The sequence below is a fragment of the Erinaceus europaeus genome, chromosome 11 (assembly GCF_950295315.1).
Source record: "Erinaceus europaeus chromosome 11, mEriEur2.1, whole genome shotgun sequence".
NCBI classification, from domain to species: domain Eukaryota; kingdom Metazoa; phylum Chordata; class Mammalia; order Eulipotyphla; family Erinaceidae; genus Erinaceus; species Erinaceus europaeus.
The window spans coordinates 46300727-46318572 of record NC_080172.1 but is presented as its reverse complement, the minus strand read 5'-3'; the positions used below and the strand labels follow the sequence as shown (position 1 = coordinate 46318572).

Genomic DNA, 17846 nt, shown 5'->3' with positions numbered 1-17846 from the left:
TCCCCTCAACAAAGTCCCCATGAATATAACACATTAGGGTATCCCAAGATTAAAGTCACACTAGTGCTGATGGGCACAGTACACATTCTTAGTCCTCACATGGCTGTGACAGAAAGCACACACATTATTATGTGACATAATTATTGGTGAAAATGACAGACTGAATTCAGTCATGAGGAAATCACTAGAATTTGCTTTTTAGTGTGTGAACTGAAACTCAGACATGAAAAAATCATGTTGCTCACAGACTGTCAGCAGGACACCTGCATCTATGGGAAGTGAATGTCTCATTTGTGTCTCTCCTAAGAGGAGCTGCTCGGTGAGCTCATCATGCTCAAGGCCTGAGATGAGGTGGCTCTATGCACTAATGATGTGTCTGGAGAATGAATGCTGAAGGCTTATGATCAATATAGCTGATTGTGGTAATCACTTGTGGATAGTATGTTTGGAGCCATGAACTAGAAATATATATTTCCTACCCAATGTTCTCCCACTAAATGTCTCCAACATTCTCTGGGAGTTTTGAGACAGGAGGGGAAGGAGTAATGAGCACTGACCTCCCCAGTGCAGACAGTGCTATGAATGAGAGCTTGTGCTCCTTGCAAAAAGGCTACAGAGATGGCACTTCATAGCTGCAGTCAGGAGACCCAAATGTCTGCTTTTAAAGGTAGATTTGGATAGTAAAAGTGAGTTTACAATCTGTGAAAGTCACAATGAATGAAATAAAATTATATTTCTGTGGAAGGGTGTGGAGACATTCTTCCCTGTAACAAAATACCAGCAAATATAACCATGAAAGTAGAATTATAAAATTATATATGTATCAACAGAAATAAAACATTGAATGTAACAGGGATCAAAAGGTATGGGGACATTTAGAGAAAAATAATTAGGAACAGTATATTTTTTAATGTTAAACTAACATTCAAGAAATGACTATGTACTTACAGAAATAAAATGCTTGTCCTTTTCAATAAAGTGATTTGTAGTCTCATCAACTAAGCAACTGATATTATCATAAGAATAAAGTTACAATAACAGTGATGGATAAATTGCACATATTTTGCTCCCCATGATTTATAGAATTACAATAATAAAATTGCCAATACACAAATAGGAACATAGCATTTGATTATAGTGCATTTGAGTATAGTACAGTCTTCAGGTCTTTGTGAGAGCACATTCTTCCAAAGTGTCATTCAAGGAATAGCCAAATAATTATAAAAATAAATCGCTGAGCATTTACAATGATTATACTTTTAGTGTCCTCAACAAAGTGATCACTATCACAAGTGATGGAGATAGCACACTGTGTTCTCTTTGTGAGCTTTGGAAGGAAGCTGACAGCATTGATTATGCCATATTCATGTTAAAGGGTGAGTCTGAGTTCAACCCAAAGTGTATCACCATAGTGTCAGAAGTGGACCATTGAGTCAGATACTAACCTACTATCTTCAAAGAATACATGTCACCACCACTAAGGCCACACGAAAAGAGGAGAGTGTTTTGGGTTCAGAAAGACAAAACTAGGTAGTACAATCATTGCATCTCTCTGCTTCCAAAATTTCTCTTTTCATCATCTAATTGATGGTGACATGGGAAGTTTGAAGAAAGACAGGTCAGGTGTGTTTTCTTACTTTTTGGGCTAAACTCTGTGGTTGATAGTTCTCTCCTGATTGAGTTCAGGTTAAATATTTCAGCAAGAACACTGCCCAGACTCTGCTGTCTGCTTCTAGTACAGCTCATGTGAGGTCAAAGAATGCACAATTTGAGATTATCTCTTCCTCTAGGTGCTCCTGACGAGGCTGTGTGCTGGGTGAGAATTGGGAGGTCAAGTTTAGGAGTAAACCCGTATTTTCATCTAGATACTAGTCTTCTTAGTATGCTTCACAGTTGAGGTTGAAGACCTGAGACTTTCCCCACCTAACCAGTCCTTTTTGGGTTTGTGGTGGCTTGTGGTTCTGATAACTATACTTGAACATATTCTTGTGGTAATCTCTTTGGTTTTAAGTTGATTTGCTGGTTTAGACTTTCTTCATTAATAAAAAAGACACACTTTATATAATATGATTCTTCATATAAACACTATATATATTTGCATAAGTACATGTAGCATCTGAAAGAGAGAGAGAAGAAGATTCAGAGGCTCCTCTGGGTGAGGTCTTGTAGCTGAGTTCAGGGGAGGGTGAAGAGGTGCAGAGCAGGAGCAAATTAAGTTCCCATGGAGAAAAACAGCTAAGGGGAACCACAGGCTGACTGAGGGGGGGGAAACAGAAGTTCTCCAGGGGGAATAAATATCTCCCAATTAATACCCAGTCTGAGAGCCAGAGTATGGAGACAATTGTCCTCATCCCATCAGGAGTTGGTACTCTCCCAGCTCCCTTTGGCTGCCCCACTGTCTTGGAAATACCCAGATACCTTTGCTTTATGCCCCCTTCCCTTTAACTCCTATTTATTTTAGATAATAGCTGTCTTTATCATATCCCTCTGGAAAATTATTCATTTATTCAGATTCATTTATTTGTTGTCAATAGGACTTTTCTACTTTTTGACATTTTTTTTTCCTGGTAGAAAGAAAAATGAAGAAGAAATGGAGAAAGAGAAAGATGTCTCAACTTTGTTGTGTGATCTCAAATCTGGGTCACTCACACTACAAAGCTGACACATGATCCAGGTGAGCTAACACTGTGGTCATATCTTTCATATTAGAGTTCTTTCTTTTTTTAGATTGAGTAAGAGAGAATGAGACATAGCATAGCACAGAATCTTCCTTCAGTGTTCTGGGGCCAGAGTGGAGTCTGGGTCATTGGTATAGCAAAGCAGCACACTATCTAAATGAGGTATTTTGCTGGCCTACTTTTAGACTTTGCAGAAGAAAATTTTTTTTTCTGTATTTTATTTGTTTTTAAATGTTTGCAGTCATGATTTTTGCTGGGCCTTTTCTCTTGCACCACACATTTCAGAATTCTTTTAAAAGTTTTTAGGAAGGGTGTGATGGGGGAAGAGAGACAGGTGAGAGAAAATAAGAGACATCACTGTACTGTCCCATCACTCCTGAAGCTACTCTGGACAGCTGCTATCATATGGTACCCAGGGACTGGAACCTGGATCTTCCCCCATGGTGAAATGTGTTCTTTGTTATGTGCACTATCCTTTGACTGCTGTGTTTAAGAATATCCTAAAGAGGGCATGCATATTAATATAGACATTGTTTGATAATAATAATTCTTGAATCTTATTTTTGAATGAATTAGTGAGTTGTGAGATCAATTTAGTAAGTAATGTACTGAAATGTTAACTTTTATGAGGAGAAAGAAATCATCTCATTCCTTGTAGAGCAGGGAAACACAATTGCTTTACAGTACTGTCTCTGTATGCATGTTACTCACTGTATCCTGAACTCTTTTTTTTTTAAATCTTTTTTTAAAATTGATTTTATTTATTTATTCCCTTTTGTTGCACTTGTTATTTTATTGTTGTAGTTATTATTGATGTCATTGTTGTTGGATAGGACAGAGAGAAATGGAGAGAGGAAGGGAAGACAGAGAGGCGGAGAGAAAGACAGACACCTGCAGACCTGCTTCACCGCCTGTGAAGGGACCTGCCTGCAGGTGGGGAGCCGGGGGCTCGAACCGGGATCCTGATGCCGGTCCTTGAGCTTATCCTGAACTCTTAAAGTGAATATGAACTTCTGTCTGAAGGGAATAGTTACATGTACCCCACACATTTATTATGTGTTCTCTGGTCACTTAGAATCATGGTACTAGGTTTTTCTTTGGCTACATTGAATGGTGACAGAGAAACTGCACAGGAAGAGTAGAGAGATAATAGTGTTCAAAATGCAAGCAGAGGAGTGGGTTGAATGGGCTATAGTGATGGCAACAACCATGGAAAATAGAACATGAGGTCAGTTAGAGGCAGAATCAGTATTTGGAATAAACGATAATAGACAAACCAGATGAGCCTAGACCTCTCTCCATTATCATATCACTGGTCATCTCCATCAGGAACAACGTAATGGACCCCTTTGGGAGCCCACATAGGACTTTGCCCTCAATGTGGATGAATAATAGTAGAGAATGTTCCATCCTCTGCAGGGGGATTGAATAACATACTTTATCTACCACCTGAAGATGGGTCCTGAAATTGGTGCAACTCGGAATGTTCCTACTCATGACCACAGAATGCAAATTCAGGCCTACAGGGATGTAGAAGTTACATAGGCTCCTAAGCTGAATATGGGCCCCAGACCAAATAGAGAGGGGTTTACAGCCAACGGTATTTGCACACTTTTCCCATATTTGAGAGCTACTTTTTGCCCTGATCCAGCTTTCTGACCCTTTTTCCAGCCATGACATCATCTCCCTGCATATCAGATTTCAGGCTCAGGGAAAAACCAATAAAATCATGGGCCCTTTGGAATATACCTAAAATAGACCTATTAACTATTTCCAAAATGGAGACCCCCAAATCTTCATCTGCAATATTCCAGCCTTTAGATTCATGATTAATAAACAATATGCATGGCTTTATATGTTGGCTCTTTTTCAGCCACCAGGTTCCAGATGCTACCATGATGCCAACTGGACTTCCCTGGGCAGACGACCCCACCAATGTGTCCTGGAGCTCTGCTTACTCAGAGCCCTAGCCCACTATGGAAAGAGAGAGACCAGCAGGGAGTATGGATTGACATGTCAATGCCCATGTTCAGCAGAGAAGCAGTTATAGAAGCCAGACCTTCCACCATCTGCACCCAATAATAACATTGGGTCCATACTCCCAGAGGGATAAAGAATAGGAAAGCTATCAAGGAAGGGGATGGGATACAGAGTTCTTGTGGTGGGAATTGTACCTCTCTTATCCTATGGTCTTGTCAGTGTTTCCATATTATATATAAACAAATTAAATTAAAAAACCCAAATCTCATCTGCAATATTCTTGCCTTTAGGTTCCTGATTATTTAACAATTTGTTCTTCTTTATATGATAAATGTTTTTTTTTAAATGGTAATGCTTTTCAGCCACTAAGTTCCAGATGCTACCATGATGCCAACTGGACTTCCCTGGGAAGAGGACCCCACCATGTGTCCTGGAGCCTGACCTCCCCAGAGCCCTGACTCACTAGGGAAAGAGAGAGACAGGCTGGGAGTATGGATTGACCTGCTAACACCCATGTTCAAGGGAGAAGCAATTATAGAAGCCAGGCCATCCACCTTCTGCACCCCGTAATGATCCTGGATCCATACTCCCAGAAGGATAAAGAATAGGGAAGCTATCAAGGGAGGAGATGGGATATGGAGTTCTGATGGTGGGCATTGTATGGAAATGTACCGCTTTTATCCTATGATCTTGTTAATATTTCCATTTTATAAATAAATTAAAAAATATACCTCCCTAAGGATTACCTTTGTATCCTAAATTTATAGGCCTGGGAAGCAGCATGCTATTTTGCATTTGCAAAATGGAAGTTTCTTTTTTATTATCTTGGGTTTCAGGACACTGGCAACATTAGTGTGATCAGTGACTTTGCACTCAGCCTTGTCATCAGCCAGACCACCAAGAGTGTCAGCTCCCAGCCTGGGATGGCTCTTCATTCCAATAGGTGTATCCAAACCCAGCTCTAAAAAAGAAGACCATAGTCAACAGGATTCTTGGTTGCTCATGCTCTCACTGCGACTTGCTCTTTCACCCAGGAGGGACCAAGTGAGAAACAGGTTATAAATGAAACCAAACCAATTCAGTTTCTTTTTCATCCTTGGTGACCCTTCCTACGTTGTATAGTAAAATAAGATGCTTTAAAGTAAAATAAGTGCTTTGAAGATAGAAAAGGAACATGGAAACAAAGTAACAGGATATGGACTGAAATGCTGAGAGAAGAGGTATCAGATCTCAAAAAATACCATAGTTGAAAAATAAACTATATAGGGGCAAAGAAAAGAAAAATGTCTAATGCTAAGAATTTTAACATAATGCATTAGTGTATTCCATATTAATTCTGCACTTTATAACATACTTATTTAATGTAAATATTTAAGTTATGATAAAATACAAATATATCACATACAAGCATGTGCAATTAAATAAATGATTGAACATGATAGATATTGAGTATAACACCCTATCACTGTCCTGATAAATTCAAAGGAGAACAGAATGAATCTCAAGAAAAAGAGGAGGATCAGGTGGTGTTGGGCAACCCCCCCTGCTCCATACTCCATTGCTGACACTATGGCCTATTTACATAATCATTGTTTTGCCTGATCTATCTTCTTTCTACCTTGAGACCCACCCTTCCTTCAGGGTATTGATTAATCCTACTGGTTAAAACCTTCTCAACAGTTGCTGTGGAAGCTTTTTACCTTTGTGCTCTTTCCTTTTTTCCACCCCCTTTCCTAGACATTTCATTTTCAGACTTGCCACTTCCATTTCAAAAGATATAAAGGCGTTGTCTCTGATCAATAAAGATACATTGTGTTCCTGCTCCGTCAGGAGTTCCTGGTTCCTCTCCCACTTTACTGAGTAAGCAGCAGCCCAGGTTGGCTCTGGTGGAGCTCTCTCCAACCCAGAGAGCATGTGCCTGGGAAGAAACACCCTAGTGCTATCCCGGCAAGGTGGTGGTACATTATGTTAATTGTACATGATGCAATCCATGAGTACCCAATCTTAACCCCCCCAGAACCCATCTGCAGGGGAGAAGCCTCACGTGGTAAAGCAGTGCTACAATTCTCTCTCTCTCTTTCTCTTTCTTTCTTTCCATAAAGCTATCTGCTAGAATTCTGGGTTTAATCACAGGACAGAGGACTATGAGAGAAGGTCTCCTATTTCTCCTTTGTGATATAACTGAGTAGTCTGACTCCGTGCTTAGACCTTCATGGTTAGAGAGCAGGAGAGAGCCCTTTATACGGGATGTACTCACCTTCTACACCCTGAGTTGAGACTTCCTGCTCAGCAGGTGAGAATGAGACATACTCATAAAGCTTATCTGACAGGTCATATCCAACAGAAGGAGTCAGGTAACATTCAGCTAGTGAGTCCTCAGAAACATCATCCTCTTCTCCCTCAGACAACTCCCAGCTGATCCTCATGGGAGAATATGGACTGGAATGACGTGGAGGATTAGAATACTGATTTTTATGGGAACAATAATGGATTGGTCACAGGGAAAAGACAAATCATATACAAAGAGACTTTGAAATTCTTCTAATTGTGACCCAAGAGATAGCACAATGGCTACAGTAATGAACTTACAATTGTGAGGTTCCAAGTTCAATCCCTCTAATGTGTCAAAACAGTGCACTTATTCTCTCTCTTTCCTCAACTAATAAATAAATAAATAAATAAATATATTTAAAATTATCTATAAGCTAGTGCCAGAGTGTGGGTAGATGGAAGAAGAAAAAGAGATTGACAAAATAGGTACTCAGTGAAATGATCAGAAAGTGAGCTATGAGGAAGGAGACTGAATAGATCAGAAGGACCATGAACACACTTAAAAAACCATAAAGGGACCTTCAACATTTCTGTATATGTATGTTGAACTCAAATGCAACTATTATGTTAACACAGGCTTTGGCAATACTTAATTAAAAAAAAAATTAGTTGTTGAGTCTACTATTGTCGATAAAAAATAGTACAAAGTCTTTCTCTGCACATCTTTGCTATGAGATACCAGTCCACAGGGCACCCTCAGACAGGCAGAGGCATATATGCCTCCTGCACTGCTGTCACAAAAGGGAAAGTGGAAGATGGCCAAAAACTTTTCCATCAACTGAGCAGATGTCACTGAACTATAGAGTACTGAACTATAGAGTACTATAGAGTTAGTGAAGAGGTCCACAAAGTCCCACTGTGAAAACAGAGGATTTATTATAGTATCACTTGGCTACTTAGGAGAAAGAGTCAGCACTTGATGACTCTCCTTGGTCTGATGTCACCATTGACACCACTGATGTAAGATCTATGATTGTTTTAGTTACCTGGGATCTGGACTGTCTTTATCATTCTCCTCCTCAGAATAAGGATGGTTTTCTGAAATAAACACAGACACCAGTCACATTGAGAAGACCTCTATTCAGATACTATAAATAGTGTTTGTTATATAGAGAGACACCTGATGTAAACTAGGAACAAGAACAACAGTGTGTCTCATGAGCTGCGGAACTGAGATGAATTCTGAGACCTGTCTGGAGTCCAATGACTGAACAGGGACCAGGGCACAGCACAACCTGCCATGAGAATGACTGGACACTCTCAACACAATTTCTTCCAGAGACTTACGAAGATAAATTTACCTTCCCAGTGCTTCCATAGGGTGTATATCTCTCAGCACACTCAGAAATATGGGATTGGGGAAAACGTGACTCCTTGAAGTTCAACAGGACTGCACTTACTCTGGGGTACTTACCAACTCCAGGATGAGCAGAAGAGACTCCTTCTCCCTCCCAGGCTAGAATGGCAGAGCTTCTGTAAGGGCAATAGGAAATAGACACATCAGGAAGGGATGAGTAAGTCAGATGGAGCCTATCTAGTGAGTGCCTTGGAGCAGCATTCTCTGTCCATTCCCGAAGCACAGTGATGAGCCTGGAAGAGGGAGAACTGGAGTCAGACATGGAGGTGTCATGCGGAATATGACAGGTTTCTATAGAAGACATGGCTGTGTTCTCACTGAAGACTGCAGCACAGAATGAGGGGGAAATCTGTCCAGTTCATCAGAAAGAGTAGGTGTTCTGGAGGACAGGAAATCGGGGGTGGGAGGAGAGAAGAGGAAGAAGAGGAAAGAAGAGAAAATAAGAAAGGAAGGGTGGAGGGTGGGGGAAGAGGATAAAGAAAGACTAGCCAGTCATCAATGTCACTTGTGAACATGGAGACTGAATTCTCAAGGATGAAATCCAGGAGTCACAGCACATTGAAAACCATGATTATGACTTTTACACTTTTGCATAAACTCAAACTGTGTTGATATAAACCAGTGATCTAGGAATGCAGTGTTAATGTCTTGCCCTCAAGTCAAGGTATTGTTTTCTAAACACTGCCACATGATGTAAACATTTTCTAACTTTTCTGTTATGACATATCAGCAGCTGAACTGCTGCTGAATTTAACAGAAAGGAGGGGGCAGGGGAGAGCACATATTCTCATGACTGTGATTTATTCATTTCAACTAGTTATATGTTATCTGATAGCATGGTCATAAAAATGATTTTATGCAGTGTGGCAGTGAACAGAATCAACATTCTTAAACAGGTACTTTGTGGTTACAAATTGTATTCAATATATAGGTTCAGCATTTTATCCTTGTAATGAAATGTTCAGCATTACACTATTTAAATCAATATCAGAATTTCTTGAGTTACCTTGTACTTATGATTTCTTGTTTGTCCTTATCCAGGTCAGTGATTTTATTTTCTGCAATTAATTAAGACATAACCAATTAGTCTGTTCTATGTATCATGGTAATCATTTTTACACTACTTATTAATAATAAATTGTTTGCTCAAATGAGAAACAGTAGAACTACTGAAGTTAAAGTTAGTCCTCAGTGAAAATAAGGGAAAGACAGAATTTTTAGATTGTTTTCTGAAATGAAGGATATATAGTAAATCAAGAAAAATCAAAGCCAAAGAAACTTCACATGAGAGAAAAAAGAACAGTGTAACTTTGAAGCTAGAAATTTAAACATACATATACATCAATATAATTCATGTTAAATATACACATCTGGCATATGTACCCAATGTAGACAAACTATGCAACTTTTGACAAATAAAAATGTAACAAAATTCATTTGTAAGCATATAATTGAATAAATGGTTGAGAATATTAGGAATGTTGAATATATTTGAGGAATTGCAATGAAATAAACTCAAGAAGAGAATGATGTGTAGGTGGAGAACAGGTGACATGCTGGATCCTAGAGGGAAGCTGCAGGTCAGAGACTTTAATCATCCTGTGATGCAACAACTATGTAGTTTGGTTCTGTTCTCAGACCTTCATGTCAAGTGAGCAAAAATAGTTCACTACAATCACCATCGCCATCATCATAATGATTATTGAAGTCACCTTGTTTCAGTCATATATTTTCCATACAAGAGTAAAACTGTCTAGTCATTGTAGCTCTATTCTATTTCTATTTCTATTTCATGGACTGTAATCACTTTTGATTCCACCCTTTTGTCCCCTGACATGATGTTACTAATTTAGGTGTCATAGACTCTGAAAAATCTAGAAACTTTTAGGAGAAATAGGTAAGGGTGCAGCAGAAAGAAGGGATACTTGGAGGGATTTATCTGGTGTGATGGCATACAAATATACACTGGTGTGAAATTATACTAATAAATAATACAGTATTATTATGTTAAATTAATAAACCATGTTTTAAACAAGATATCTCTATAGTGGGTGTACTCACCTTCTCCATCCTCAACTAAATTTTCATGTTCAACAGGTGACAATGAGATATGTCCATAATGTCTGTGATCATCTGACAGATTGTGGTCAATTGAAGGAGTCAGATGACCTTCATCCAGTGAGTCCTGATGAATCTCATCCTCTTCTCCCTCAGGCAGCTCCCTGCTGCTCCTCATGGGGTAGGAGGGACTGGAATGAAACGGAAGATTAGTCAATAGACTCTTAGCTGATTTAGATGGACAACAAAAAGACTGGTCAAAGAAAAAAAAATGAATTCACATATAGAAATTTATAAAAGCTATTTCACCTAATGCCAGCATGCAGAGCAATGAGACAATTGGGAAGCAATGGACAATGAGGTGCTCAGAGCACTGATCAGAATATGAATTTATGAGGAAAGAGACTGAAAAGTTAATGGCATTGTGAAACACACTGAAAAACAGCCAATTTGACTTCAAGACCTTGACATAAATTTGTTGAATTCCCACTCCCTGGTCCTGTGAACACAGGATGAATCAAAATAGATACTGAAATACTAAGGTTTACTTCAACTGTATTTATATCTAGTACAGAAATAATTTAAAGCCTTTCTCTACTCATCTTCTTTGCCATTAAGCACCTACCTGTCTACATGATGACATGAAGCTAGCAGAGGCAGACACACTTCCTACTCTGCTGTCACAAATGGGAGACAGAATAGAGGACAAGCAGTACCTCTGCCAAGCTAGTGACTACCACAACACTAGAAGGAAAATAATGGAAGTAATGTTTACAAGGGAAGTAGGAAAAAAGAGTTTAGTGGGACACTTTGTGATCATCCTGGGTCTGATGCCACCACTGAAGTAAGACACATGATTATTTTCAGTTACCTGTTATCTTGATTGTCATTATCATTATCCTCCTCCTCAAAATTTGGATGGTTTTCTGAAATAAATATCAACATCAATCACATTAAGGGGAACACTACCATTGTTCACATATGAACATCAGAGACTTCGTGAACTCTGCCATTTGGAAGAATGGATGCTTTTTTCAACCATCTCATGTCTCCATTCCACATACTGAGGCAGACCAATGTGACTCCCTAAGGTTTGCACATAGGGATTACACCTCAACACACCCAGAAATGTGGTGAACAGTGGTCTCCTTGGAGTCCAGCTGGGGCTTCTGCATACATTCTGGGGCACTCACCAGCTACAGGCTGAGCAGGAGAGACTCCTTCTCCCTCCCAGGCCAGGATGGCAGAGCTTCTATAAGGCCAGTAGGAATCAGACACATCAGGAAGGGATGAGTAAGTCAGATGGAGCCCATCTAGTGAGTGCCTTGGGGCAGCGTTCTCTGTCCATTCCCGAAGCATAGTGATGAGCCTGGAAGAGGAAGAACTGGAGTTGGAGAAGGGGTGGGCATCAGATCAGGGCTGGATTCTGCGGAAGACTGGGATATATACTCTCACCACAGACTTCAGCTCAGAATATGTGAAAACCCTATCTAATCTACAGGGAGTATGTGTCTGCATGGAGGCAGGAGAAAGAGAGGACGGCAAAAAAAGGGTTTTAGTGCACTGGCTTCCAGTCATTTTTTCAGTGAATAAGGATGCTGATCTCTGTGGATAGAAGGTCACTCAACACAGGGAATCATAAAAATTATTTCAACTGTTTTACAAACCATATTGGTGTTTCTATTTGATCTTCCTGCTTTGATATACCAGCCACCTGGCTGAACTATCTGTGGGGACAGATGTGCCTGCTCCCTAGATATCACAGAAAAGAGAGATCAGGGACAACACAGAGTCTGTGAGGGCTCAGTACTCCTCACTCAACTAACTACAGCTAGCCAAGTCTTATGATCAAAAATGGCTTTACCCTATGCTACAATGAATACAGGCAATATTGTTATGTTAGACATTGTATAATTGCAGAAAAGATAAAGTGTCTATAATCAGTGCATCTTGGGTTAACCCTAAAATCGAATGTTTACTATCACACCACTGAAAAAATCCCCAAGTTTTCAGTTACCTTGTGCTTGTGGGTTCCTGCTTGTTCCCCTCCTGCTCAGTAGTTTGGTTTTCTGTAGTGAATTTAGACATAATGAGTCAGTCCAATGCACACCATTATATAAACCCTTCTTCAGTGTCCAGACTGGGACTGGGCTGCTCTCACTTTCACACTCAACCCTGTCACACCTCCTCTGCTCTCATTCTGTGGGTGCTATGACTTTCAGAGCCCAGCCTCCCCAGGAGGACAAAGAAGGGATCCTTTGTCCCCACCTTCTGCATCTCTACTCTCTGTCCCCACTGGAATCCTGGGTACCAGGGTAGCTGGTGAAGCCTCCCCAGTGGAGGTGTGGGCAGGGTATGGGCAGGAGGGCTGTGGGTGACTTACCTGGGCTGAGCTTACTGAGGAGGTGTTCTGCCAGCCGGTTTCCTTCAGTCAGCTGCTGCCAGAAGACCTGATTCTGGGTTTCATCAGGGCCCCTGTGGGCAAGGAGTCCCTGCAGGAGCTGACAGAGCAGGGAGGAGAGACGTCTACCTTCTTGAATTGTTTTCTGTAATTTTTGCAGCTGTTGTTCTTGGTTTTTAATTAGAACATTGTTTTCTCTAAATTGGGGAAGTGGAGGAAATTTGAGTTAGGAGTTATCGTTGATTGAGTAGGAGCATTTTCAGAAAAAAATTTTGTTACTATACCCTCATGGAGCCCTCCAAACAGAATGTGACATTTTTGGTGACCTGCCTGTGGGAAGGAATGGAAGAATGTCCCACAGCCCCCCTCAGAGATTGTGTGTGAGAGAGCTCTGTCAGAGACTCTGGAGGGGGTCTACTGATCTACTTTTTTCTCATACAAAGCCAGGTCTCTTCCTAGACATGGGTCAGATAATATCCATTCTTTATTCCACTGCAGTCACATCTGCTCCCATGTAGACCACAGGTGGAATGTGATGCAGTGAATGGACAGAGACACACTCAGAAGTGTGAACAGGTGCAGCTGATGTTCATTGAAAAGACAGAAGAATTCATCTTTCAACTGACAGCTGTGATCAGTGCAGGTGATTGTGTGAAAGGGAACTGAGTGGTTATGACATATCCCTGTGCATGTACAAAGTGCCATTGTAGGCAGTTTACTTGAATTTTGTCAACTATCTACCTTACAGTTCAAGTGAATAATTCCTCCAATGAAAAGAATGTTGAGAATCATAATTATAATACAAAATTAACAAATTTCTACTCTAATTTTTCATATATATATATATATATATATATATATATATATATATATAATGCATTTTCTTGCCCAAAGTCATTCCTTCTAACCTCTGAGATGTTCACTTTGAGGAGATCAGAAATTCCCAAGATAGTGGCATCCTCACCTTAACTTCTCAGCTAGAGCTGACTCCTCTGTCAGCTCCCCTTCCTCAGCTACTAGCTGCTCCCAAAATACTGCATCCAGGATGTGTTGGTCTTCTTCACAGACTGAAAAAAGACAAAGACTCAACTCAAGAGGAGTCTTCACTGGGCTTACTGCCATGGAGAGAGAAGAGAGAAGGGAGGAGACAGAAAAGAGAAGGAATGAGGAAGGAGAGAGGAGAGAGAAAGAAGAAGGGAGGAGGAGTCTTTCTTTGTGATCTAAATTGCAAATCTCTATTTCTCTTCCTATCACATTTTCTCTTTTCCTATGTTATAACCCAGATGGAAAAATTCTCCAAAGTACAGAAAGTTGACATAATGCCAAGTTTGAATTTATCAAGGTTATAAATCACATCTTCTGTTGACAGTAAATACAATAGTTTGTACATGTATAACATTTCTCATTTTTCCATACAAAAATACAACCCCCACTCAGTCCTCTACCAACTATTGTATTTAATGAAAACTATAAAAAAATCAATCCCCAATAAATAAATAAAAACATTAACAGTTATTCTATCACATAAAACTAGTAAAATCTAATAAAATCTTGGGCAGGGGTAGATAGCATAATGGTTATGCAAAAAGACTCTTGTGCATGAGGCTCCAAAGTCTTAGGTTCAATCTTCTGAGACTATAAAGTGGGCAAGTAGCACTTTCCTGTCAGAGCTCCTTGAGCAAGAACAAAGCTGGATTTCTGATTTTAAAATGTAGTAAAAAATGGAAAGAAGTCACAAGTAGTCACAAGAATGAGGAGGCAGGGAACTGAGTACACAGAATACTATGTGATTTAACAAGTGTATTTCTGGCTATTCAAAGAACATTAAAATGCTCAAAGCAAGTGATAGATGCACATCTGTCTAATTACTAGATTGATTTTTATTAGCTGAATCTCAGAAAGATCCTGTATCATCAATAATGAATGGATGAAAAGATGTGTGTGTGTGTGTGTGTGTGTGTGTGTGTGTGTGTGTGTGTGCGCGCTCGCATTTACCTGTATAGCATATTCGTTATAAATAGGCTGAGAGCAGGTTATTTGTGAAACTTGGATAGAGTGAATACAGTAAGAGAAAAAAGTAAAAGTACCTTAGGCACTCAGTTATACATGGAAAAAAACAAAATTAACTTGCGCCCCTAGATCAGAAACCAGACTGGTGATCAACAGAGGTGGTAAATGAGAGGGAGCTATGTGCTGCTCCAGGACCAGTATCTGGACTTTCTCTTTAGCCTCTCCCACATCCCCTTCCAATCTGGACATGTGGCTGCACAATGTATGCCTCAGTTTCTCCAGCAAATGAACACACTTTTCCTAGTATGTGCAAATAATGAGGAGTTTTTGAAACGTGGACTAGGAAGGTTTTAGCATTTCAGAGGAAATTGGGGGCCATTCACCTTTTGGTGGCTGACACTGAAGACTCACCATTTCTCCACAGCCTGTGGTCCAGATGGCCAGTTTGGGCTATAGAGTCCAGGAACCTGTCACTGTGGTCCCAGAAGTCCTGCCTACACTTGGCCATCTGGGTCTGCAGCTCCTTGTCTAACTCCAGGAGGATCTTGCTCTCCAGTGGCTGATACAGTGGTAGGATACACTTTGCCATGGTGACTTAGTATTAGAAGACTGAGAAGGGATTGGGTAAAGAAATATAGGACAGGATGTCAGAAACAAGTGATACAGTTGGGCAATGGTGCACCCCAGTGAAGCACATACATTATTGTAAATGTGAATGAGTTCAAGCCCCTGGGCCCCACCTATAGAGGGAAAAATTCATGAGTAGTGAAACAGTATTATAGATATTTCTATTTCTCCCTATTTGCCACTTTACCCTCAATTTCTCTGTCTCTATCCAACATCAATCAATCAATCAATCAATTCATTAATTGGTTAATTAAAAATAGTCATTCAGAAACAAGTGATACCCAGCAGGTCCCCTGGGGACAGAGGGGTGAAAATATAGTGATCTTGAACTTACAGTTCATTACAATGGGATGATTCCCCAGAAGCTGAGATCAGTGTACCCAACACCAAGGTCAGCTTGCTGGTCTATAGCCACAGTAGAACCTGTGTACAGTTCAGGGTCAGTAGAGATGAAGGACAGGGAACCTGGGCTCCAATCTGGACCTAAAGTAACTGAATTGGAATGCGGGACATGTCATGGAATCTGGGGAGCCCCTGTGTTCCAGTTGCTGTGCATGTGGTAAACAAGGCTGCCTGCCACCCTCTGAGATCACCCCAACAGGACCCCCTTAACTTCTCCTTCAATAGTGTTTACTGTGCTTAGATCCCAGACAGACCTCTTTACCCAGAGACGCAAACACAGTTCTTATCCTTCTTCTTTATTTTAGGTGATATCTTTATTTTATTTATTTATTTATTTATTTATTTATTTATTTATGAATGAGAGGTATAGGAGGAGAGAGAAAGAACTAAATATCACTCTGGTACATGTGATGCTAGGGATTGAACTGGGAACCTCATACTTTAGAGTTCAGCACCTTGTCCACTGCACCACCTCCCGGACTCATATGGAGAGAGAAAGAATTGCAAACCTGCTTCTTCACCACAAAAATTTCTCCTGCAGGTGGGGAGTGGGGGGCTTGAACCCGTGTCCTTGTGCATGGTGATACGTACACTTAACTGGGTATGCTACTGCAGGACACCCCTCCATGTTTTTATTTTTTCATGATCCTACATACTTTTCACACAAAGGAATGAGAATAGTGTTCGTATCTCTCCTGGAATATATATAGTGATAATCTTATAACAAAACATAACAAAAAGTTATTTTTTAAATCATAACAAAATGTTCATAGCTCTTGGTGGCCACCCCCTTTCTTTTATAGGACACAGAGAATATGATGGGGTGAAGTAGAGGGAGAGAGAAAGAACAGCTTTACTGCTTGATAAACTTCATCCCTGCAGATGAGGACTAGAGGTTTGAATCCAGGTTCTAGACGTAGTAACATGTTTACTCAGCCATGTATACCACTGCCCAGCCCCATCACTTTTTTTGTTTTTCTTTATCTCAGCCACTAACTGAGCAGCACAGAGATCCAGAGCAGTTTATGGACATGAGCTGATACATCCTTGATTCATCCTCGTGTCTGTCATCTGTTGTACTTTAACATTCAAGTCACAAGTCAGTGACAGTTGATGGTCCACAATGCCTGTGTGCACTTTGAGTCAGAACTGAGTGTGAGGAGGCAGAGATAGGCAGGCCATTAGGTGATCTCTTGAGCTCCCTCCTTACTTTCTTAGTACCTGCTGCCCCCTAAGGCTGGGGAGCCTCTGAGACACAGGTGTTCACCAGGGGTGTGACTATGTGCCACATAGCTATCCTGTCAAAGTGAAGGGAAAGACTGGGAACTTTGAACTGGGGACTTTGGAACTCCCCAAGCCATGCCTCTCTCCAAGTAATAATACTGGCTTGTGAAATCAAGACTTTAAATAAATTAGTTTCCTTGGGCAGGCACCAAGCCCCAGCAATAACCCTTGTGGCAGTAGAAAGAAAGTGAGAAAGGAAGAGGAGAGAGAGAGAGAGGAAGAGAGAGAGAGAGAGAAGAAGAGATAGAAGAGAAAGAAACAAAATAGGAGATAAAGGAAGAAAGGGACAATTTGTGTACATTGCTACATGGAGTGCTTGATTATAGACACTGCCCAACCTCTAATAGGTGGAAATGTCACCCAATTCACACTATTCTGGTGGTTTCAGTATGTCACTGTGTTTCCCTCTGTCTCTTCTAGCCAGGGTGTCCCCTGACTGCCTCCCCAAGGGATGAAGCTCCATTGCTCATCAGGGATGGAATGAAAAAAAAATTCTGAACTACCTGTGATACAGCAGCATCTTTGCTTTCTTCTTCACGATGTCTTCCAAGTCTGTCAGATGGAGCCCTGGTCTCAACAAGACAGCTCCAACCACTGGGGCAGCTGGGGCTTCCAGGTCCCAAAGCACCTGCTGGTCTTTCTTATTTTTCTAGTATAAAAAGAAAGTGATGTGAAAGTGTTCCTGCTCCATAGTCACACCCCCAGAAGTCCTTTTTCT

The 17846-nt window shown here is 40.5% G+C and overlaps 2 protein-coding genes across 4 annotated transcripts in view; both read right to left on the bottom strand.

Annotated features, from left to right (window-relative positions):
• Positions 1 to 1077: 1077 nt before the first annotated feature.
• LOC132541209 (neuroblastoma breakpoint family member 4-like) lies at positions 1078 to 15872 on the bottom strand. 3 transcript variants are annotated; one of them, XM_060200965.1, is made up of 14 exons: positions 15777 to 15872; positions 15227 to 15424; positions 13770 to 13872; positions 12788 to 13002; positions 12422 to 12473; positions 11598 to 11773; positions 11276 to 11330; positions 10408 to 10595; positions 9353 to 9404; positions 8404 to 8579; positions 7976 to 8027; positions 6916 to 7097; positions 5405 to 5619; positions 1078 to 2116 (listed from the first exon to the last, which is right to left on the bottom strand). In XM_060200965.1, exons 2-13 carry the CDS (start codon positions 15402 to 15404, stop codon positions 5420 to 5422), a joined length of 1629 nt encoding a protein of 542 aa, XP_060056948.1. In that variant the 5' UTR covers positions 15405 to 15424; positions 15777 to 15872; the 3' UTR covers positions 1078 to 2116; positions 5405 to 5419. The 3 variants fall into 3 exon arrangements, with proteins under 3 accessions (XP_060056948.1, XP_060056949.1, XP_060056950.1); XM_060200966.1 differs by having other exon boundaries at positions 6916 to 7073; XM_060200967.1 differs by having other exon boundaries at positions 8404 to 8462.
• Positions 15783 to 17846, bottom strand: part of LOC103127294 (titin-like) — a 132298-nt gene continuing 130234 nt past the window's right edge. Inside the window, exon 18 of the mRNA XM_060202352.1 lies at positions 15783 to 15934. Coding sequence (XP_060058335.1) covers positions 15783 to 15934 — 152 coding nt within the window. The remainder of the gene's footprint in view (positions 15935 to 17846) is intronic.